The sequence below is a fragment of the Rhinolophus sinicus genome, linkage group LG16 (genome assembly GCF_036562045.2).
Source record: "Rhinolophus sinicus isolate RSC01 linkage group LG16, ASM3656204v1, whole genome shotgun sequence".
In the NCBI taxonomy this organism is placed as follows: Eukaryota; Metazoa; Chordata; class Mammalia; order Chiroptera; family Rhinolophidae; genus Rhinolophus; species Rhinolophus sinicus.
In genome coordinates, this window is record NC_133765.1 from 25,226,483 (window position 1) to 25,249,836 (window position 23,354).

General features: G+C 48.1%; 2 protein-coding genes across 4 annotated transcripts in view; one reads left to right on the plus strand and one right to left on the minus strand.

The window, feature by feature from the left end:
- The first annotated feature begins 1,004 nt into the window (after positions 1–1,004).
- On the plus strand, positions 1,005–18,052 carry DAO (D-amino acid oxidase). 2 transcript variants are annotated; one of them, XM_019757470.2, is made up of 11 exons: positions 1,005–1,222; positions 5,280–5,482; positions 6,565–6,679; positions 7,917–7,993; positions 8,630–8,695; positions 10,126–10,180; positions 11,430–11,534; positions 12,410–12,492; positions 13,643–13,760; positions 14,464–14,562; positions 15,765–18,052. In XM_019757470.2, exons 2-11 carry the CDS (start codon positions 5,289–5,291, stop codon positions 15,894–15,896), a joined length of 1,044 nt encoding a protein of 347 aa, XP_019613029.2. In that variant the 5' UTR covers positions 1,005–1,222; positions 5,280–5,288; the 3' UTR covers positions 15,897–18,052. The 2 variants fall into 2 exon arrangements, with proteins under 2 accessions (XP_019613029.2, XP_019613027.2); XM_019757468.2 differs by having other exon boundaries at positions 1,219–1,358.
- Positions 18,053–19,677: 1,625 nt separating this feature from the next.
- The window catches only part of SVOP (SV2 related protein), a 61,188-nt gene continuing 57,511 nt past the window's right edge, over positions 19,678–23,354 (minus strand). For both annotated transcript variants that reach the window (XM_019757466.2, XM_019757465.2), the window contains 2 exons: positions 22,568–22,657; positions 19,678–21,288 (listed from right to left, as the gene is read on the minus strand). In XM_019757466.2, the coding sequence (XP_019613025.2) occupies positions 21,082–21,288; positions 22,568–22,657 (297 nt within the window). In that variant the 3' untranslated portion in view covers positions 19,678–21,081. The remainder of the gene's footprint in view (positions 21,289–22,567; positions 22,658–23,354) is intronic.

Here is a 23,354-nt window from a genome sequence, read left to right on the forward strand (position 1 = left end):
AAGTGCATTTTGCTAACTTTAAGAAGCCAGACCCATATTGCATGACTCTATTTACATGACATTCTGAAAAAGGCAAACTATAGGAAAGAAAAACAGGTTAGTGGTTGCCAGAAATAGGAGACGAAGAAAGGGTCTAACTACAAAGAAGTAGGGCAGGAAAGTTTGGGGGATGATGGTTCTACGGTGCTGGTTGCAAGACTGTATTTGGAAACCCCACAGAATTGTACAACAAAACAAGTAAATTTTATTACGCGTAGATTTTTTAAAAAACCAACCAGGATTATGGTGGATGGAATATAGACCATGACAATAAATCTAACTATTACAAATGGATAACATAAGCATACTGAAGGGGATTTGGAATAAAGGACCTGATCTAAATAAATTTTAAAAAAATACAGGGTGTCTTGCATCTTTATTTGCTAGATCTGGCAACCCTGACCTGGCTTCAAATATGGGCCTCTGCTTGTAGGCGGTGTTATAATACTGTGGCCAACACAGACCCTGAGGCACCTGATGACCTTAGGCTCTAAGAGTCATAGGTCCAGGTCTAGCTCTGGCGGAGGAAGGATCTAGAGCCTTGCCCCTCGTGTCTCTGGGATACAGGAGCAAAGGACCATGCGTCCTCATGATCCAAACAGCCATCACCTCAACTCTTTTCTTGGCCTCATCCACCTAGCGTCCCAGAATGGCACTGGGTTGGGCTGGCCAGCTGGCCCTGGACGCCTCTGTCCTGTACCTCTGGGCTCCCCTCAGGAGCTGCCAGGCTGACCACCCCCACCCTTCAGGCCAGGGCCTGACCCAAACCTCCCATAGGGTGGCAGCAGGAAAAGGGAACAAAGAGGATCGTCTCCAGCTGGCCCGGGAGACAGACCTCCTTATGTCCATCAGCCCTCCAAGAACCCCGCCTGCCTTTACTCCCTCCCCCCAGGCCTGTACACAGGGGCTTGTTAGGATCAGCCAAAAAAGGCAGGCAGCTTTTCAGGGACTGGGAGCGAGGGGAGGTGAGGTCTTCCAGCCTGGCCTGGGGCCAGCCCCTGGGAGCAGTGCAGCGCCAAGCTGTGCCCTGTCCATAACTACAGACTTTGACCCTGAGCTCCAGTCCCGGCTGGCAGGCAGAGGGCTAAGGACAGGACGCCCCAGAATCAGGAGCCTCCCCTCAGGAGACAGGACCCTGTGCTCACAGCAGCTGCCTCTTTTCTCCTGAAGTTTGACATACCAGGTGAGTGGGAGTATGTGTGTGTGTGTGGGGGGGGAGAGTGCACAGCAGAACTTCAATGCCCTCTCAGCATCAAAAAAGAAGCTCCACATTAGAGCCTGAGGCAGGTGACAACCATGGAGCTGGGCAGGGACTTCAGGTAAGCATCTTCGCCTCTCGAAGTCTCAGTTTCCCCATCTGGGAGATGGGGATTATAACTCACCTGTTACAGGGTTCATCTGAGTATTAGAAGAGGTGACAAATGTAAAGTGCTTAGCACAGAACTGGTCACATAACAAGGACTCAATAAATGTAATTATTATTTTGGGGGCGGGGAGCTGGTAGCCTGGTTGTCAAGTGTTTATAGAATTTGTTCCATTTTAAAGATAAACTCTGAAAATATCAGTTTCATAAGAAGTAGCCATATGGCGCAACCTGGAAAAGCTAACGATGTGCATTCAAATACTTTATCCATGACTTGTTGATTCTTTCAGAATACGTCTTTCCTAGTCTTTGCCATGCGCACGTAGCCATCAAATTCCTTTCTAGGGACAACAGAGCTTATAAGCATACAAACCCAAGACTGAAAAGCAAGCAGAAATTGTTGGTGTCAACGTATTGCTGGCTGCCTAAATAGTTTTATGGCACAGTGCAGAAAGCTCAGTTAGAACTGGGTCCAGATCCGAACACTGGCCCACACTGGCTGTGTGACTTTGGGAGAGTGACTTCCTCTCCTTGAACCTCACTCAGTCCCACAGTGGGACTCAACTTCCAGAGCAGTTGAGAGGATTAAGTAAGAGAATGTCTGTGCTCCATCCACATGTGACTGCCAAAATTATTTCCTTCCTGCTCCACGCTTATGTAGACATTATAATTACACACACACACACACACACACACACACACACACACAGGTTTATTAAGAGTTGCTATAATCAGTATCAAATTTGATTCACATAGTTTATTAAGATAATTGATTTAGGATCTATGGTTTTTCCTCTTAAATTCTGTGCCTATTACTAACACACTAAACATTCCTACATTTGATGTATTTTATGTGTGTGTTTTTTCAATGCAGGACCCTGAAACATGGGCGTTTCTCTTTACCTGCTTGACCCTCAGGTTTTTCACTTGGGAGTCAGGCCGGCCTGGGCTCTGCTTCTCACCAGCTGGCTGGCTGAATCTCAGTTGCCTCATCTGTAAAATGGGCATAATGATAATCCCAAGGGTTGTTAGAAGATTAAAGTAGATAATGCATGTAAAGTTCTCCGCATAATCCTAGGAGGTGAAAACCTAGCAGCTACTATCATTGTTGTTTATCTCCACTTTGCAGTCCTTTTCTTGATGTGACCTATTCCTGCCTTTTCCAGAGACTTTTTAACTCCAAGACCCCACAAATCCTTTTATTATAATTCTGTGACTTTGGCCTAGCTGTGTCACTTTGGCCTAGTCGCTTCTCTTTTCTGGGCCTCAGTTTCCCCACCTGCATGATGGCGTCTTGCTTATCTTCAGAATTTTACATATTGGACAAACTGAGCCCCACACTGTTTCTTGTCCTTCTTTGCCTTGCCAGCTGGTTCTAGAAGTAGCTCTTCTCTTGGGCATGTGACTCTGCTCCTACCCAGAGGCTTTGACACACCTCATCAGCCTCATTATGGGATATGTGCCATGTGCCCGCTCTGCTTTGGTCCAAAGACTCTTTCTCCCTGCCCAGAAACCTTGTAAGAGTTTTCCAACACTCTCCTTCTCTCACCTCACAAACTTCTATTACATAAGCACCTCCTCTTTTTCTCCATCCTTTACTGGTTTTCTAGGTAGCGTGAGAATGAAAAAAAGTCGGGTCCTGGAAAAAGGAGAGCTGGGTTCACACCCCTGCTATTCTTCCAACTCTTGGTGTGGCCTCAAATAATTACTGCTCTCTCCAGCCTCAGCTGCAAACTGGGAAGGATGATAACCACTGCTGTCATTTATGAGTTCCCTAGCACTTTATGATTATTTTCCCCTTTGCTCCTCATAAGAACGCCATTCACTCATTCATTAATTCATTCATTCATTCACTTATGAATCCTTGCTATGCACCAAGCACTATTCTAGGCTCTGGGGAATAGAGCAGAAGACAAAAGTCCCTGCTCTCCTGAAGCTTATATTCTGGTGGGGAGACAATAGGCAGGGAGCTTTGTTAACCCTTAAAAATTTATAGAAGAGGAAACAGGCTCAGTTAGTGGCCAACTCATTCCGGTTTGCTGCGGGACTCTTCTGGTTTTCGCACTCAGAGTCCACATGCTGGGGACACCGTCAGTCCAAATCAGGGAAGTTGGTCACCCTGGCTCAATCAAGACAAATGACAGCTGGTGTGTGCCCGAGCCAGGCTGTGAGCCTGCCCCACAGCCACCTCCCCATGCCATGCCACCACCTGGATTCAGTACGAGGAACTGGGAAAATACAGGAAAGCTCTCTATCCTTGCCTTCTTGTTGTCAATGTACAAAAGTGGTTAGCTCTCCAGAGGTTATGCAGAGACAGTCAGAAGGCCCAGAGAGGGGAAGTAAGTTGGCCAAGGTCACACAGCGAGGCAGAAGTAAAGCCAGGTCTGACTCTCTTCTTTCTCTCTCCTCCTCAACATCCAGTGTCTTTCTTTTGTTATTTCCAAGGTGCTGGGGGACAGAAGGAGGCTGCCATGTACTGAAGGCCTACTCTGTGCCAGGCATTGTACCAAGCCGGTCGTTTCAACTTCAGGGCGACCCCGTGAGACGAGATAACTCCTATTTTATAAAATAGGAGATTGAAGGAGGAGGGTGGGGGTGCCTGAGAGGGTCTGCCTTCCCCACCCCCAACCAAGCCCCGGCTGGCAGCTAGAAGGAGAATCGCCCAGAGCAACGATGCCTTTTTGTTTTTTGGTTTTATCTCCAACTTGGCTGCTGAAACCCCGACAGAGTCCAGTTCTTGTGGGCTGGAGCCGTTTCCCCCTTTACAAAACTAGGCCATACTGAAAACGTCCTGCTGTTTGGGGCCACAGGCCCAAATTGCCAGGAGCCAAGTTCTGTGGGAAGAGTTGTGAGTAAAGAGGAGGGAAAGTTGAATTTAGCCCTTCTGGGCACAAAACATCCCCTTGTTCTGCCTCAGCAGGAGCCGGCAGAATATTTCCCTGCTGTGCAGACCCAAACAGCTTCAAGGTCAAAAGCTGCTTGGCCTTAGAAATTTCCAAGGACCCAGGCAGCCTAGCATCCCAAGGCAGGCCCTGAGGGGGTGCGCCGGAAGACCTGAATTCTGAGGTCAGACATTGCATCTGATGTGCTCACAGCTGTATCCATAGCTGCCAGTCTGTCACACAGTAGGTGTGTAGGAGTTGACTTAAATTGAAATTTAATCCCAGCAGCACCACTTGCTGGCTGTGTGACCTTGAGGAAGTGACTTCGTCTCTCTGAGCCTCAGTGTTCTCATCTGTAAAGTGGAGCCAATAACATCAGTTCCTATGTCATAAGAATGTTGGGAGACTTAGATGAAATAATACATGGGAAGCACTTAGCGCTGGGGCTGGCACACAGTAGGTGCTCTGCAAATGTCAGTAAGTTACTTCTTTTGTACTAGACACTGTGTTATGCTTTTTTCATTTGCCATCGAGATACATCTCTCATCTACTCTCTGAGGCATAAGTTAATAATTTTCCTATTTTCCAGAAGAAGAAAATGAGACTCATGGAGCATCTTGCCCAACATCAATGCCCAGTAGGCAGCAGAACTGAGATCTGAGATATGAAGACAAGAGCCCATTATCCTGACCACTCTCCCCAGCCTAGAAATGGCCAGGCACTCTGCCATTTTTATATTCCCAGCTGGGTATATCGTATTTGGGCAGGCTACCCAGAGAAAGTGGTATTACTTACCAGCTGTGTGACCTTGGGCAAGTGGCTTTGCCTCTCCATGCCTCAGTTTTTCCGTTTGTGAGGATCATTGAGAAGATCAAGTATAAAACAGATTTGGCGATATCTGGCACTTTCTGAGCCTTCAATGGAGGGTGGCGATGGTAGAGATGGTGATGGAGAGGATGGTGATGATGACACACCTCAACCCTTCTTTTCTGCAGGCTGGCGCAATGCGTGTGGTAGTGATCGGAGCTGGGGTTATTGGGCTGTCCACCGCCCTCTGCATCCATGAGCGCTACCACTCAGTCCTGCAATCGCTGGACATAAAGGTCTACGCAGACCGCTTCACCCCGCTCACCAACACCGACGTGGCTGCCGGCCTTTGTCAGCCCTACGTCTCCGACCCCAGCAACCCACAGGAAAAGTGAGTGAGGGCCCCAGAGGGTGGCTAGGGGGGCCAGAGGGGCTGAGTCTGCAGAGGGGTGACCCCTCTCAAGGTCCCTGTCACCAAGAACAAACCCTTTGTGGGGGCTATGGCCTGGCATGAGCTGAAGAAAATAATACATATTAAGCCCCTTTTATGTACCAGACCGATGCTGTACTTACTTGATCTTAGCAGTGATAGAAGCGATGTGTGCCAGACAGATGGAGGCTTTGTCTCTATGCTTTCCTTAAACCAGGTGGCCGTCGATGCATCTGGAATACTTCTAAGTGGGTGGATCAATGCTCAGGTTTAGTAGAGACATCACAAAGGTCATTATGTTAGTTTAGAAACCCCCAGCTGCTTCAACAAAGGAAGCCATAGATGAATAATGGCTAAAACAGAAGTTTCATTCTTATTTCTCATAAATTCCAAACACCAATGCTCCTGATGAGTGGGTGGCAATTCAGGGATCAGGTTCCTTCCATGTCATGGCTCTGCCATCCTCCTCTGTGGCTTCCGACATTGCCATTCTTAAGGGTGGGCACCTGTGGAAAGAGCATAGCATGAGAAGCAAGTGTGCTGAGTCTTTAGGATCCATTGGCCAGAATGCAGTCACATGGCCATACCTAGCTGCAAGAGAGTCTGGGAAATGTAGTTGAGCTGTGTGCCCAGGGGAAAGAGGAAAGCGTTTGGGAGGAGCAAGTTTATGTCTGTCACCTGTGTTCACAGTGGGGGTTGCCCAGAGAGAACCTGAACCATGTGGCTCACAGTCTCCAAACCAGGTCAAAGCCTTCACGTAAACTTGTCCACGATGTGATCCCAAGATAGAAGTGGGCTCCAAGTGGTTGTGACGGAGCTCATTTGTTCCACCTCTTCTCTCTCCTATTAATGGGGAAACACTGGAAAGTTTCGGGAAGTAGGAGACCCATAGGCATTTGGGGTGCTGCAGGAGTGGAACATGGTGGATTTCTGGATTTGGACCCACCCCACCAGCTGGAGCACAGTCCCATGCAAGCTGACCCTCAACGCTGTCTTGCCCAGCTCAGGGTCTTAGGTGATGATACTCTGGGGGGCCCTTCCAGGCTTTGGAACCAGCAGACCTTCGACTATCTCCTGAGCCACATCCATTCTCCCACTGCTGCAAACATGGGCCTGGCCCTAATCTCAGGCTACAACCTCTTCTGTGAAGCTGTTCCGGTGAGTGAGGAGTCCATGACCGTGGGGCAGAGCCTTCATCACAGACTTAGGCTGGGGCCCCGAGTCTGGGGAGGACTTTGAGACTTCTATGTGCAAAACAGGCTTACTTTAAATCTATTTTTACTTTTAAATTTATTTTTGTTTCCAATTTTTTAAAACAAAATTGGCAGAGACCAAAGAATCTTCTGATGAACAAGACGACTAGGTTTTGATTGATATGGGTAAAACTCAGACACATCCTGTAACGGTGGGCACTTGGTGCTAATGCCAAAAGGTTTACTGCACCCCTGGAGGTCCCAGGGCTTTTCATCAAGATGGACTAAAGCACTCATCATGGTACAAACTTCTAAAGTACCTACTGTGTGCCTGTCCTAACTATTTTATAAAGAGTGACTCATTTAATTCTCTCAATAACCAGGAAGTAAGTGCTAATATTATCTTCCTTTTGCAGATGAAATAGAGTCACTTACCTGAGCTCACAAAGCTTTAAAGTGGCAGAGATGGGATTTGAACCCAAGCATTCTGTGACCACATGGTGCCCAACGTGTTAAGAAAGGCACAGCCTTGGGCGATGTTCTCAGGTCCCTTGGAAAGGGTGATCTGGCTGTGTGCCCAGAACCCCATCCATGCCAGCTCTCCGATGTTTAGTCAACATTTAGCACCATGCAAAAGGCATTGCCCATGTGATCTGCTACCTTCCATAGGGCCAAGAGTGACTATTAACTCCATGGTACAGACTAGAAAACTGAGTCTCAGAGAATTCAAGATGGTCAGTGGTGAGGTCAAAATCTCCATTTAAGTTGTCTGACCCTACGCTCTGCTGCCTCCCACTCTCGCCCCTTGGTGACTCTCATGCTCACCCTTTTTTCTCCCATATTTCTGACACTTACCCTATCACTCACCCCCGGTCTTACTCTTACCCTTAGTATAGATAGCATAGTGATTAAGAATTTGGACTCTGAAGCCAAACTGTGTGGGTTCAGAGCTCAGTCCCACCACTTATTAGCTGTGTGACGTTAGACAAGTTATGTAACATCTCTAAGCCTCAATCAGCCAATCTGTAAAATGGGGATAGGAATGATATCTGCCCCAATGGGAGTGATGTAAGTAAAATGCTTGGAACAGCACCTTACACTCAGTAAATATTATATGTTTTGTTATTATCATTATTATTGATTTTTGCCCATTCCTGTGGTCATGGGCAAAAAGTCATCATCCTTCTCTCCTTCCTCTGCAGGACCCTTTCTGGAAGGACACTTATCTGGGATTTCGGAAACTGACCCCAAGAGAGCTGGACATGTTCCCTGGTTACAGGTAAGGTCATTGTCATGGACAAAGGGGCTGAGGCCCCACAAATCACACCTGCCAGTCCAGAAAGAAGCAGAAAATGTAGGCACCAAATTTCCTGTCCTATTCCAGGCCTAGAGCCCCTGGGAACTTGGTCTACTGGTTCTGAGAGGACTCCCACTCAAATTGGGACTTGGACTAAGGAGATTGGGGATATGGAATCACAGATCTCAAGCCCAGAATCTCCAAATCACTATTCTCTTTTGTAGATGACGAAACTGAGCTTCAGAGAGGCTAAGTCACTTCCCAAGGTCACATAGCCAAGCGACCAAAATGGGATTCCAACCCAGTCTGGAACCTCTCCATGCTTTTTCCTACATGCCTCTCTGGTCCTCTCCTCACCCCACCCAATGCTTGAATCCCTTCTACAAATGTGTGTCCAGTCTCCATTTGCACATCCCAATGTCAGGGATGGCTTTCTCTGATAGAAAAGTTTTCCTTGCATTGAGCTGAAAACCACTTCCCCCTTGAATTTCACCCAATGGTTCTGACTCTGCCCTTGGGGGCCCAAAAGATGACACTGCTCCCACCTCCATTGGACAGCCTTCCAATATAGGTCTAATTCTGATCCTTTATTCTCACATTTGCTTGCTGTGACTCTAGCTATGGCTGGTTCAATACAAGCCTGATTCTGGAAGGGAGGAGATATCTACAGTGGCTGACTGAAAGGTGAGATTTTCAATGTTAGTTTCAGAAAAGCACCTCCCAGGGACCAAGGTTGTAATAGAGATTGTTCATGGGATTCTTTGTATCAACCAACCCCAAATGTTAACCCTTAGGCATCATGGGACCTATCCTTGGTCCTGATCACTTCTGGGTACTAAGACAATGGTTCCCATGATTAGTTGGGCAACAGAACCATCTGGGCAGCTTTTTACATGTGATATTTATTCTCAACCTCACTAAAATCTGTAATGTTTGTGTAATAGTTTTAAATGGATTGTCTTAAATTTTCCAGACATAATTACATCATCTACGAAACATAAGTTGCCTTTTTTTTTTAATATCTCCCTTTTTTTTTTCTTGTGTAACTGCTATGGCCAGTACTTCTAGAACAATGTTAACTAATACAGGTGAAAGTGGATGTCTCTGTCTTGCTCTGATGTTGACAGCAATCTCGTAGTGCCCCACATTAGGAAACATTAACTTGAGAGATACCTTTATATTTATATTCACATACATTCATATTAAGGAAGGTTCCATATATTTCCTATATATTACTACTTTATTAAGATTTTTAAAAATATGGAATGGATAGTGGCTTTTATCAAAGGACCTAGGGAGGTTTAAAAAAACATAGATGTCAGGACCCTGCTTCCTGTCTACTGAATCAAAACCTCTGGGATGGGGCTCATAAATTTGTATTTTAAGAAGTTTCCTGAGTGATTCTAATTAAGAACCAGGTTTGGGAAATGTTGCGCTAAAACATGGTTGGTTTTTTATTCTAAACCTGGGACACATAATGACTCCTGTCTAGACTCTTTCAGGAAAGAATGCTCCCAGTTTTTCTATATTGAGGACTGTATGTAGATAAAATAGTCCCGAGGTTGTGCTTCAACCTTTATTTAGTTTATTTCCTGTTATTTTGATATTTCTACTGTTTTTCTAACAGTGACAGATTTTTTTCCACTGGGATATTTAGAGGGGGGATACGTGTCCCCAGCCCACTTCCCTCTTCATGCTTTGCTTCTGACAAAGGGGCATGTGGCATGGTCCAACCCTGCCCCTCCTCCACCCTGTATGTCATTCCCTTTGGTAATATAAAGCAATGTGGTGGTAGGAAGAAGCGTTTGCAACTAAGAAGCCTGGGTTCGAGACCCAGTCCCATCACTAACTCACTGTATGACCTTCAGCAAGGCCCTTCTCTCACCTCCATCTGACTGATGAGGGGCTTGGATCATCTCAGGTCCCCAAGGGACAGTTCATGGTCCACTAGCCCCATCAAGGTGCTCATGAACCGACTTGAGTATACAGCCATTTTCTCAAGGAATATCCTGTGGGATAGAAGTTTCTTTGGGAAATGTCCCCCATGCCCTCCTCTTGGAGAGATGGAACAGAGAATTGAATACTGGGCTTTTTGATGTGTTTGATTATCCTAGGTTAACCGAGAGGGGAGTGAAGTTCTTCCAGAGGAAGGTGGAGTCCTTTGAGGAGGTGAGCTGCAGGGCTGGAAGGGGCCAGATGTGGGAGAGAGCTGAAGAGGGGAGGCCTTTGCTTCTTGTTGCTGGGTTGGAAGGCCCCTTTTCAGCCTTCCAGGGTCCTCTTGAGGACTCTAGGCCGTTTGGCAATCCCAGTAGGACTCAGGCATTCTACCCTGATATTGGTGGCAGAAGCAGAGGGACAGTGGTGGCCATTAAGGACAGATCTCTATTTAAGCCTCCTTGAGTTTTAGGGCCAGAGAGCTGGCTGCCTCTTCCCAGTATCAGCTGCACCCAACCCTCAAGTTCTAGACACTTGGTTGCCTCCTGCCGACATCTGGGTTGATGTTTCTGCAATGTCTCAGTTCTCAGCTGACTCACCTCTGAAGTAACACCATCACCGAATAATGATAGTAGCAGCTCCCATCGTCAGGCACTGGCTATGCACCAGGAGCTTTGCTCTATGACTTCACTCAATCCCAGCACCTAAATAGTGCTTGGGACACGGGAAGTGCTCAGTACATGCAGCTACCGGGATTCTATAATAAGTACTTGCTCTGAGTCCAGCCCTGATGGGCATTTGGGAAATATAGTTGACTCAGGCACAGCTCTCATTTCCAAGGAACTCACAGTCCCGTGTAGCAAATACTGGATCATGAACGATAATAGCGCTTTGCGATGTGTGTGTGACCCATGACTGACCTGGGCAGGGAGTCCTGGGGGCTGGGTTGGGAGTCTGGGTGCCGAACAGGCTACATTCTTGAGCTGTCGAGTATCCCATAATGCCCCGAACTAGAGGTTCCAACATGCCTTCTGCAGCTGTCTTGGCAGGGTGGAAGGCAAGAGAATGAAATAAAAAGGAGACAGAAGGAGGAAGAGAAATATCTCGGCTTGCTTTCCGACTTCTTCTGGAAGCTTCCAAGAAGGTCCCTGCCTTGCACATTCCTGTTTTCTAAGCGCAGAGTATTCTAAGTCCAGAGTCACACGGGATTCTCACAGCAGCCTATGAACATGCATTACCACCCCCCTTTTATAGTTAAGGCAGCTGAGCCCTGAGGAAGTGACAGGACATTTCTGAGGCCACGCAGCAGGTAAATGGCACAGAGGACTTTTGGAGCCATGCCCATGGATTCCTCATTGAGCCCCCACCCTGCTGTGCCACAGGGAGCTGAGAACTTCAAGGTGGGAGGAGGGGAGATGGAGGGACAGGGGATACCAGGGTCCTTACCCCCTCCCACCCCACCTGCCCTGTTGGTTGCTGCCAGGTAGCAAGAGGAGGCGCCGATGTGATTATCAACTGCACTGGAGTGTGGGCTGGGGCGCTGCAACCAGACCCCCTGCTGCAGCCAGGTCGAGGGCAGATCATTAAGGTGAGTGTGAAGGTGAGGGCTGACTCCCCTGACTTTTGTTGCTGGGAAGATGGTAGCGGTCTGCTTATTTCTTCTCCAAAAAGAGAGGATACATCAGGAACATCTGTTAGAGGAAATGACATGTTAAAGAAGCAAGAAGGACCAACACCACACAGCCCTCCCAAACTTTTCTTTTGAGGTTTCTTCCTAATAGCAAAGCATGTGTGTATATGTTTGTACGTATGTGGGAGCCACATCTGCCTGTATTTTAATAAATAGAGCAAACATTTACGGAGTGTTTACTAAGGGCCAGCCACAGGCCTGAGCATGTTGTGTTAATTCATTTAATCCTTACCACAACCCTTTGAGGTGGGGTCTAGCATATCGCCATCGACATCTTACAGATGGGGAAACTGAGGCACAGAGGAATTAAGGAATATGCAAAGTTCACACGGTTGTAAATTATGCAGTTGGGATTAGAACCCAAGCAATCTGATTTAAGAGCCTGGATGTGTAAGCACTGGCCCACGTCACCTCTCACTGTGTAAGTGTGTATGTGCGTGAGGCATGCCTATTTGTGAGTGTACATGTGTGCGTTCACAGGTGTGTAGGTGTGTGTGTAGGTGTGTGTGTTTCTGAGGTGGGCTAATGGTTGCATTCGCACCTGTGTGCTGGGCTTCTCTGTGAACATGTGGGTGACAACGTGCGATGCTTCAGGGAGCAGGGTGGCTCTCAGGGCGCTCTTACTGCACGAGCAGGCAGTCAGGGGCAGACTTGGGGCAGGGGGTGCAGGAATCGGCCTCTCCTATCAGAATATCTGGTCTTGGACGGGAGCAGGGGAGCGGGGCCTGCTGATTTCACTCCTCTAATGAGACTGCTCCATCCTCTATCAACAGGTAGACGCTCCTTGGGTGAAGCACTTCATTATCACCCATGATCTCCATGGAGGCATCTACAAGTCGCCGTACATCATCCCAGGGTAAAAATCTGACATCCTAGGGCAGAAGAGCGGGCATCTTTATGCACCTGCTGCCTGCCCCAGGCCCCTTGCTTACTCCCTTCAGGTTTTTTCTTCCAATTTTTTTTAAGTGTGATTAAATCCCTGGGACGGTGGGACTTAGCCTTGCTTGGGCTCTATCTTGAACATACTTTTGGACGACTGTAGTGGTGACACTGGAGACAAAGGTGATGCTGGAGACGAAGACATGATGGCAGGGACATTAGAAGTGGTGTGAATGGCCATACTGGGAGTGGTACTGGGAATGGTGACTGGGGTTGATGGTGATGATGACATTAATGGGAGAGGTGACGATGTCAGTGAAGATGGTGGTCATGTGGATGGGATGACAATATTGTTGACAGCAAAATAATGGTAGTAAAGAGTATTGTCATGATGAGGAGATCGCAGTTGATAATGGTGGTGATTGGCAGGGGGGGCAGTCGTGGGTGTCGATGGAGATGACACAATCAGTGATGATGTTAATAGAGTGGCAGAGATGACAGTCTCAATGGCAAGTTAGTGGTGTGGTGGAGATGACAACATCAGCGGCCAACGGGTGATGGTGGAAATGGTGATGGGAGATGATGGTGATGACCTATCAATGGTAGCAAGGAAGGAAGTAGTGAAGATGACGTTGATGGAGGTGGCAATATTTTTTTCCAGCTTTCTTGAGATATAATTGACATCAGTGATGTATACGTTTACGATGTACAACAGGATGATTTGATATATGCACAGATCGCAAAATGATTATCACAATAAGGTTAGTTAACACATCCATCACCTCCCAGAATTACATTTGTGTGTGTGTGTGTGTGTGGTGAGAATATTTAAGATCTACTCTTTTAGCAACTTTCAAGGACATAATACAGCATTGTTAACTATAGTCGTCATGCCGTACGTTGGTAGAGAGAACAAGGTTGCCGGTGATGTAAATGGTGATGGTGGAGGTGGTAGTGGATGGCACTGGCGGTGGCAGTGATGTTGATGGCATTGTGACCAGGGATGACGATGTTGAGGGTAGCAGTGGTTTAGGTACACAGGGCGGTAAGGGTGAGCATCAGGGTGACCCCATTCTCCTCAAAGGCTTCATTTTCCTTCAGCCTTGACACTCCTTGCTTGGATCTAGGACCCAGGCAGTGACTCTTGGAGGCATCTTCCAGCTGGGGAACTGGAGTGAGATAAACAATATTCAAGACCACAACACCATCTGGGAAGGCTGCTGCAGACTAGAGCCCACGCTGAAGGTAAGGTGGGGAGCGGTATCAGCGCCCTAGACTGGGGTCCCGGCAACTTGATCATGAGGATGCTTGAGGACGGGAAGATTCCACCACTGGGAAATTGGGCACATTAATTCCAGCAAGGGTCTGTAGCATACACCAGAATTTGATGAGGTACAGGGAAGTCTGGCTGTGGGCTGATGAAACCTAGATGGCCGTGGATCACAGCTGCTCTCTCTTGAGGTGATGTCCCCAACGCACCTTAGTCTGTGTTCACAAGGAGCAGATGTATTTGTTGCAGAAAATCTCCGTTTTCACATCTGCCTGCTAGTGGTGATGACAATAGTGATGGTGACGAGGGTGGGGGTAGAAGCCATGGTTGGTATTGATGAAAATATGGAGGGTGGCGATAAGAATGGTGATGAGGTGGTGACTGCTGATGATACCGTGGTGGTGGCTGCTGCTGGTGGTGGTTGGTAAGGATGAGGCAGTTGGTAGAACTGGCGGTGAGGTGGTAGCAGGGATAGTGATGATGTTGGTGGCTGATAAAGGTGGTGATGATAGCAGTGGTGACTAATAAGAGAGACAGCGATGGCGTTCGTGGTGGTGGTAAGGATCATGAGATTTCAAAAGCTGATTATCACCTAAAAATGGCAGCAGCAGCACAAAAAAAAAAAAGAGAATAAAAAGAAAAAATCCACAGATGAATTGCTAACACTTCTCTTTCCAGGATGCCAAAATTGTTGCTGAATGGACTGGCTTCCGGCCAGTGCGGCCGCAGATTCGTCTAGAAAGAGAACAGCTTCACTTTGGTTCTTCAAACATAGAGGTATGCTCTCCCTGCAAGGAAAGCAATGCCCTCCCCACTCCTAAGAGGGCTCTGGCACCTTCAGGGAGTAGTCTTTCCTCTCCTCCGGCTCCACACAGCCTCTTGGCAGGCAGGCTAATATCCCCTTCGCTATAAATGGGGAAACTGAGGCTCCATGATGGTAAAGGACCTGCTCAAGGTTACCTAGAGGGCAGTGCCTCAGTTTGCTAAAGCCTGTGGTCGAACAGAAGGAAATAGGCACTTACTGAACATCTACTTTGTGTCCACCACATGAACGACCTTTTGAAATCTCCCCTCCCGCTCTTTGGGATTGGGACTGTTCCCCTCATGCTTCAGATGAGCAAAATGAGGCTCCAAGAGGTGAAGTCACTTGCCTGACTCATACTACTGTTGAGGGGCAGAGCTGGGATATGGTTTGAATTTGACTCCGGAGCCATTTCCCAGATGTCCATTTGTGGCTTCCCCGTCATCTCTCTTGGGTCCCCTCTCGTGTTCTCTCTCATAGTGTAGGAACTGGGCTTATTAAAATGGTGGGAGCTGTCATGGGCTGAAGGCACTGACCGGAGTGGGTGGTGGCTGGGTTCCCACCAGGAAAGCAATCTTCCTTATCTAAGTCACCCTTCCTTTCTTATTGTGTGTATGTCTGTGTATGTAGGTTGTGTGTGTGTGTCTGTGTATGTAGAAGGGAGAGTCACATATGGAGTTTAAGTCCCTGCCAAACATTTCAGCATTGAAAAAGGCCCTGAGGGTCTTGCCTCTGTCTCCAGAGTCCACCCATATTGTGCCCCTGCTTTTCTTTTCTCCCGACGTGGGTAGAAGAGTCACCTATTAACACAGGGGCTCAGCAGACTGGAGTAGGATGGGAACGAGGACAGAGATTTAGGGAACTTCAACAATATGATGTGTGGTGTGGGGAGGGGGGAGGGGGGGGAGGGCGCAATCTCTGACCTGAGTTCTAGATGATTCTATGTTTCCTGTGCTGAGTGTATATAAAGCAGTTCCATTTCTTAAGCAGAAGAGGAGTCTAGGATGTCAACCCCCAGCTCCCCAAACAATCCCCTTACTGCTGTTCCCAGGGCCCCCACCCTCCCTCTAGGGTGCTAAGAGGCGCTCTGGTGCCTTCTGGCTTTGCCCAGGACTCTTCAGAAAGCTCCTGAATCTTCCAGGGCAGACCAGGCCACCTTCTCTCTTGCCTCTCCCAGGTCATCCACAACTATGGCCACGGAGGCTACGGGATCACCATCCACTGGGGCTGTTCCCTGGAGGCGGCCAAGCTCTTTGGGGAACTCCTGGAAGAAAGGAAGCTGCTCAGGATGCCACCATCCCATCTCTGAAGATGCCAGTGACCACCGCCTCCCCCACAAGCGCTCCCCACTTTCCTTGGCCAACTAATCAATGTGCTCTTCTCTGAGCCATCACTTACCCTCCACCCCACCCCTGGCTCCTGTCCCCAAGAAGCATGAGGTGAAAGGGAACCACAGGTCAATTCCTAGAGGTGAGTCCAGCCCCACCTGGGGACCTTCTGATCTACTTTCTCTGGCTTGACATTATGAAGATGTATTGCATGAGTCCTCAGAAGAAAGGAGAACACAGAAAATCAAAGAGGAGAACAGGAAAGTGAGGATAGTTGAGGTTAAGTAACTTGATGACAAGTCACACTAACATATTAAAGGTTCTGAAAAGTCCTACAGCAAAGACACCTCTCTGACGTTGCTGAATCCAGTCTTCCTAAACCTACAGGGCGATGGAAACCATTAGCCCAGAGCGTAAATGCCACAGAACGAACTCAAGAGAATGCTGTAACAGAGTTCGTTGCAGGCAATTATGTGTAGAACTGGAGTATGAAGGAGACAGACGAGGTGAGACAGGGAACTAGCAACATATGATGCCTGTTCCCCATCCCAAGTGGCATCAGTGGCAATTCTGGGTCCTTTGCGTTTCCGTATGAATTTTACAATCAGCCTGCCCATTTCCGCACAAAAACCCACCTGGGATTTTGATAGGAATGGCGTTGAATGTATAGCTCAATTCCCAAAGTATTGATTGCTCTCTTAACAATTTTAAGGCGGCTGATCCGTGATCCTGGAATGTCTCTTTATTTAGAACGTCAATTCTTTTCAGCGTAGTTTTGTAGTTTGGAAACAGCCTGGACTCTTTGTGTTAAAGTGATTCCTCAGTGTTTTGTTCTTCTTGAGGCTGTTGTGAACGGAACTGTTTTCTTGCTGATGGATTTAGAAAGTGCTCTGCTCTCTGGCACGGTGGAGATACAGTGGCATTTGAAGTGGCTCACCATCAAGCATTCCTGATGAATCGAGAATGGTTGCATGTGCTGTAATCACGGAGGTTCAAATGTCACAGAATCAGAACACAGGAAAGCACCACCAGCAACTAATGTCGGACTGAAACCACTGAGTCTTTGAGGAGTCAGAAGGGTCTTCAGAACCTTCTAGCACTTCAGGGCTGGCATCTTAACGCCTCCGACAGCACTCCGCCTCCCTTCCTAGCGCCCATATCACCCTGCATCGCAAAGATCTGTTTATGCCTGTTCCCCCTCCCCACTACTTTCTGAAGATAAGGACCATGTCTCACTCTTTGTTGCATCCTCGGTGTTGAATATCACGCTTGATGCCTGGCTGAAACTCCGTGCGTAGTGACCACATGCCAGGACATGATCCGTAATAGAATGATGATGAATAGACTCGAGAGTTTACACATGTGTTGCTGTGTGTTCCAGACATACCTGTAATTGTGCCACCCTGCTGAAAGGGCAGGCCAAAGCCACCATGTTTGTACTTCTTGACCCCACCCTCCCCTGACCCAATTTAATTGGACCAGACTGAAACAAGCACTAACCTGAGCCAATCAGCTTCCTCTCCTGAGGATTCGGAAGTGGGACACTGAACAGCTGAGTCAGATATGTTTGCAGAGCTGAGCCACGGTGAGCAGGAGCCATGTGCACAGTTAGCATATGCAGCAGCCACAAGGAGGCAGAAGGAAGCCCGTCTACAGAGAAGGGTGGAAATGGGGCTATGGACCCAAAGAGGGGGCTGCCTCGGGCCCTGGTGGCTCCCCAGTTCCCCCTTTCCATAGTGTGAGGCCAGGCTTCACTTTATTCCTGAGATCTTCTTAACCTTTCAGAGGCTGCAAACTGGCAGCCCACCAATCAAACCTGGCCTGCGGATGAATTTTATTGGGCTCACCCATCATTTAAAACATTTTGATTCAACATACTAACATTTGGAGTTGTCACATAAAAATCCAGATTCCGGTCTTGAGAATTGGGACATCCCACCGTGCAACAATCAGCTAGAACCAAGTAGTAGCCGCCGCCTTTGGATGGGACCTGTGTTCCTTACTCTGCCACAGTTCTCCGCTTTTCCTGTTCTTCCTTATTACCTCCGTTTCTCTCATTTACGTTCCCTTGTTGTCCCCCGTAAGAAACTCACTACCAAACCTAGCCTTAAAATAAAGCTGCACTTCTTCATTTGAATTACCCTGTGTCTAATTTCTACTCCTGGCATTAAAACAGCCTTGATGAGAACTCAGTGACAAGGCGCCTCCCACCCCTTCCCACAGCCATCGCCTTCCTTCTTCCATGCTAACAGAATCCCAATTTTGTATTCAGGAGGCTGTGGCTATCCCTTTGTCCAGTGGGAAGGAAGTAGGTCCTTCCTTCCGCTGCCCTAGGGAAGGATTCATGCTGGGATAGACATGGGACCCAGATCTGACCAATGCAAAGCAATGATAAATCTGATGAAGGACCTCCCTTTCAACCAAAAACAGCAGACCCGTTTGAAAGCAGACCTTTTGTGACCGTTCCTTCCCTCTTCTACCTCCTTTGAAAATAAATATGATGGCCGGCACTTCAGCAGCCATTTTGTGACCATGTGGTTTCAAATGCAGAGGATGGTGGAGGCAAAAAAAAAAGTTGGATCTTTGATGATATCATTGAGCTGCTGAACTTTTCCTAGAACTGCCTGAATCTGGACTTGTTGTTTAATGAACAATTAATATTTTAATGGCTTAAGCCTACTATTGGCTAGTTTTACTACTGCTTGCAGCTCAAGGTATCCAGTCCTTTGATGTTTATTAGTAGTAACAAAGGGAGACTCTTAAGCTCATCCTTCAAGGCTCTCTGTTGCTTAATATTAATTAAAAATAATGAATGCCCGTGTTCATTTCAAAGTTCAACTCTAAGATAGTCTTTCATCTCATTGCCAACACCGTCAGGGTCATGTATGAGTTCCTGAGAATACTTGAAGTAAGGGAAAGAAAGAAATGAGATAACCTGGCTACATTAAACGTTTTTGCCATGTTCTGAAATCTTTCCTGACATTCAGAGAAACAGATGGCATTTCCATTAATGGAAATAGAAGCTTTTGGATGGTTCAAAATTAGATACAAACGTCCTCAACTAAAGCAACTTTTGGGGCAACTCTTATATTATTCAATAATATTGATTTTTCTGAAGGGCAGGCAATTTAGAAAGCAAAGAGTTTTTAACTTTCATTTTCTCCAGAAGAGAAAGCTCTCAACTGCAGGCCTCTTTCCCCATCCCCTGGACAACATTTCTGCCCACCAAGCACTCCTTCCCCACCCCAGCCCTCAGTTCCTCCAGGTTATTTGAGGAGGAAGGGAGTGTCCCTGCTCATCCGGCAGTGTCTGGCCAGTTGGAAGGCAAAAAAGACAAGCGAAGGTTCTGTGTTACCCAGGAGAGTTCAGCAGACCAGAAATAATTGAGCTATGGCCACTCAGCATTCCAGGATACACTCACAGTGTCAGGGAGAGGTAGATTTGCCAAGACACCTCCTCTCTGACTGCCTGGGCCAAGGCGGCTGCAGCCCCTATTTCAGGGACACGGGATCGTTTGCAGTCACCCTAGGATTTGAGCCTGGAGAAGCCGAATGCTGTGACCTCAACACTGTTAAAAGACAGTGCTGTCTCCAACAGACTCAAAGTCGTAACGGTGGCAGCCCACTGTGCAGCTTTCCCCTTTTATGGGAAAGATTGTCCTATGAAAGCATTGAGATGACCCTGGATGGATCAAGTTGGCAAGACCATGAGGCTACACTGTCACTAGGACAGTACGACAAACAAACTTCGCCCTTTGCAATGTCCATCACCAACATGTTTTAATAAGAGATGAACGTACACATTTGGCGTCCTTGCAATGTTGACTGCAAGCAGGTATGTCCAGGCAGAGGGTCAGTTTTCTCTGGCCTTTGATGGGATCCAGCCGCTTCTTCCCTGCATCTCTAGGTTCCCTGCCTTCATGATGGGGAAAAGGCTCGTGTAAACCAAATCCTGGAGGCGGGTGCTGTCTGCAGAGACACGGTGCCAGGCCTTCCTTCCAAGGCCAACCCCAAACCCTACTGACCTCCCGTCTCTTCCTTTGAAAATGTACACATTTCACACACCTGGGTCGTCCTGCTCCTCCCCACCCCACGGCCTCCCCACCATGGTTTCCACTGCCGGAACCCCAAGCCATGTAAAGACCAAGCCAGCCCTTGACAGCAAGGGTGGCAGAGGAACCAAGGGGGAAGGGTTCCTGGTCCCCTGACCCCAATGGGGACGGATGGTTGGTGTAGCATCCTTTTGTTTTCTGTCCATTTAGCTACCCACCCGTGCTCAAAATCAAAAGCACTGAGACCTGAGTTAACTGTTTTGTTTTCCCAAGAGTCATCAATCCGCCTGACTGAGGAGGGGACCAGAAAAGAAGCCCCAACATGGCCTTCACTGCTGCCAAAGAGGAGGCCCCTGTTTTGGCTTTGGGATTGATTCTCACCCTCTTTGGCCTCAGTCTCCAATGCCCAGGGGTAACAGCTTTCTGAGGTTGTCATCTGGTGCAAGCCCAGCTGTCCCCATGGACACATTTGGATCCCCTAAGAACCAGGGACAGCAACTCCAAAGGGAGCCAGGTGGGGTACATGGCTCAAGTTCAAATGTATGTCCATCTGCCAGAGCCTCCACTAGTCAGGCCCTGCCTGGGGAGGCAAACCGAGGGGCCTCATCGGAGGGAACGTTTCTTGGATCCAAGAAAAAGCTGCTCAGGTCACACCCAGGTCACCTCTGATTTCAAAGAAGAAAGGGGGGCTGAAGGTAGAGGAGAAACCTACCGGTGGGTGGCAGGTGTCGACACACTGGGTGGCAGGTTTCACTAGGGTTTGGGCCTGGACTGTATCTACAGAGATCTTTTGGTTTTTGTTCACCAAGGGTGTGACCAGCTGATTCTGGATGGCGTCTGGTTGGCTACTGGCATCACCAGGCACTCCTACTGTGGCAGTTTTCCCATGCAGATCCACAAGTTATTAACAAACCTCCCCTTCCACATACAGAGAACCCCCACAGCAAACATCTCTCCATCCCCAGGTGGGTCTCAATGAATTTGAGCAACCAGGCTCCAGGCTGGACTCTTAGAGGAGTTCTTGGTGGCGGCAGTGACGGTCAGTGCCCCAGCTGGGCTCCACCAGCTCCCCATGCTCCATAGCCTCAAAGACCAGCTCATCCCCCCATCGGTCACTACTCCTGAGAGCCAGAGTTCGACCTGGTCACGCCTGTAATGTGCGTCCCTCGGCCGACCATCTCCTGGCCCCACTCCCGATGGCTGGACTCTTGCAGTCCACGGCCTTTAGTCTCGATGGGCAAAAAGCAGGAGGCCACGGCAGCCAGGAGGCAACAGCCACTATACACCGCCAGCGTCAGGTACACGGAGGATTCCAACATCACCTGGGGGAGGAAGATACATGCCAGTCAGAGCATCCCTTCTGAATGGATGACCTACCAGGTAATATGGATAATACCAGTCCCTCTTGGAAGCACTCTGTGTGATTGTCCCATTTAGTCCTCACGACAGCTTTATGAGGTAGGTACTTCATCCCCATTTTACAGAGGGAAAAACTGAAGCTCGAAGAGGGTTAAAAGTATACCCACATTCATGATGATACTAAGAATGGGACTTGAACCCAGACCCCCTTGGCCCAGGAATCTGTATTCCTTATAACAACACTCACTCCTGGGGCAGTACCTCTGCTGACTTCCTAGCTTGATGGCACCAGGCAAATCACACAGCAGAGCTGAACGTCATTTCCTCATCTGCCAAACGGGCAGAAAGTAAGTGTCCAGGTCCTCAATGAGAGAATCCCTCAGGAGCCCTTGACACCATGCAGGCACATGGCAAGTCTCCACTATACTAGTCAGCAGTGACATACAATGGTCACAAACAAGCGTGCAGAACAGAAGTACGTGGCTAAACCACGTGTTGCCATTCTATGTACGTGAAATATTCAGAATCGCTAAATCCACACTGAAAGAAGGCAGATTGGCGGTTGCCAGGGGCTGCGAGGAGAAGGAAATGGGGAATGACCGCTTAATGGGTACAAAGTATTATTTTGGGGTGATGAAAATGTTTTGGAACTAGGCAGAGGTGGTTGGTGGTCGCCTAACAGTGTGAATGTACTAATGCCACTGAATCGTTCACTTTAAAGTGGTTAATTTTATGTTACGTGGCTTTCATCTCAATTTCAAAAAGTGATTCAAAACAGAAAAAAATAAAAAGCAAAAAGGTTGCAAAACAGGACTCCTAAAAATGGGAGTAGAAATGCTTCAAGACACACAAAGAGTTGCAAAATTCTGCAAGTACACCTAACTATCCAACTCAGAAACCAGGGATCGGGACATCTGTTTCCCATGAAATCAAGTTGGCCTCCTTGTTTTCATCCAAATTGTTTCCGGCCAAATCATACAACACCTCCAGGAGTCTAATGCATGGGAAAGGCTCAGGTTTGACTCCCATCTTTTCTACTCTGACCTTGGCAAGTCCCTTTCCCCTTTTAAGCCTCAGATTTCTCATCTGCAAGCAGTGTCTCTTTTCTCCTAAGGTAGGTTATTAGGCTAAAATAAGCTAATGCATACAGAGGGCTCTGCAGAAGGCTTGGCATGTAGTGACTGCCTACCACGCAATGCCTTTGGTCAGGCCCACCTCCTCCGTATTTGGGATGGCACCTACCTGAGCAATGAACGGAGTGATGAGAGCACCCACTCTTGCCATGCCGCTGCAGGTGCCCAGGCCCAGCGCTCGTGTCGCCGTAGGGTAGACCTGAAACACAGCCACCAGATGTAGCCTTGAGAAAACGCAGTCCTGCCCTCTTCTCCAGCTCAGCAATGATGGGACTGACCCCCAGGGGCAAGCCTGAAGTTCGGGTGATCCCCTCACGTGTTGGTGATTCTATTAAGGGACGGGAGATGGGGTGGAGAGTCTCCCACCAAAAGAGATAGGAAGTTCAAGTTCAACTGAGAAAGAGGGCAAGAGGCCGAGCTGTGGGTGGGAAACTTGTAATGAGGTCCTCCTGTCCTGGTGGTCACCAAAGAACTCCACCTGGAAGTCTATGCAGGATCCAGGTACTGTCCTACCTGCCACTTTTCACTAGTTCACCTTGAAGCATGGGTCACGGATGTTCAAGGCATTTCATAAAGAGAGATTGAAATGTTTACACAGTGTCTCAGTTTCTACCCAGCAGTGGCCACGTGCCTAGTTGTCCCCTAGGCAAAGTGAGAAGGCACTGAGCATCTCCCAGGCCACGGTAATTAAGAAGTGGGCATGCCTTCTCCACTCCCTTCCCCTATCTGCTGGCTGGAAGGAGGATTCCGAGGCCCTAGGGCAGGGTTTTGCAACTTTGGCACTAGATATGGTTGCACGCTGTACCTGCCATCCCGGTTTTGACAACCCCAAATATCTTGAGACATTGCCAAATGTCCCCTGGGAGGCAAAATCGCCCTTGGTTAACTATCACCGG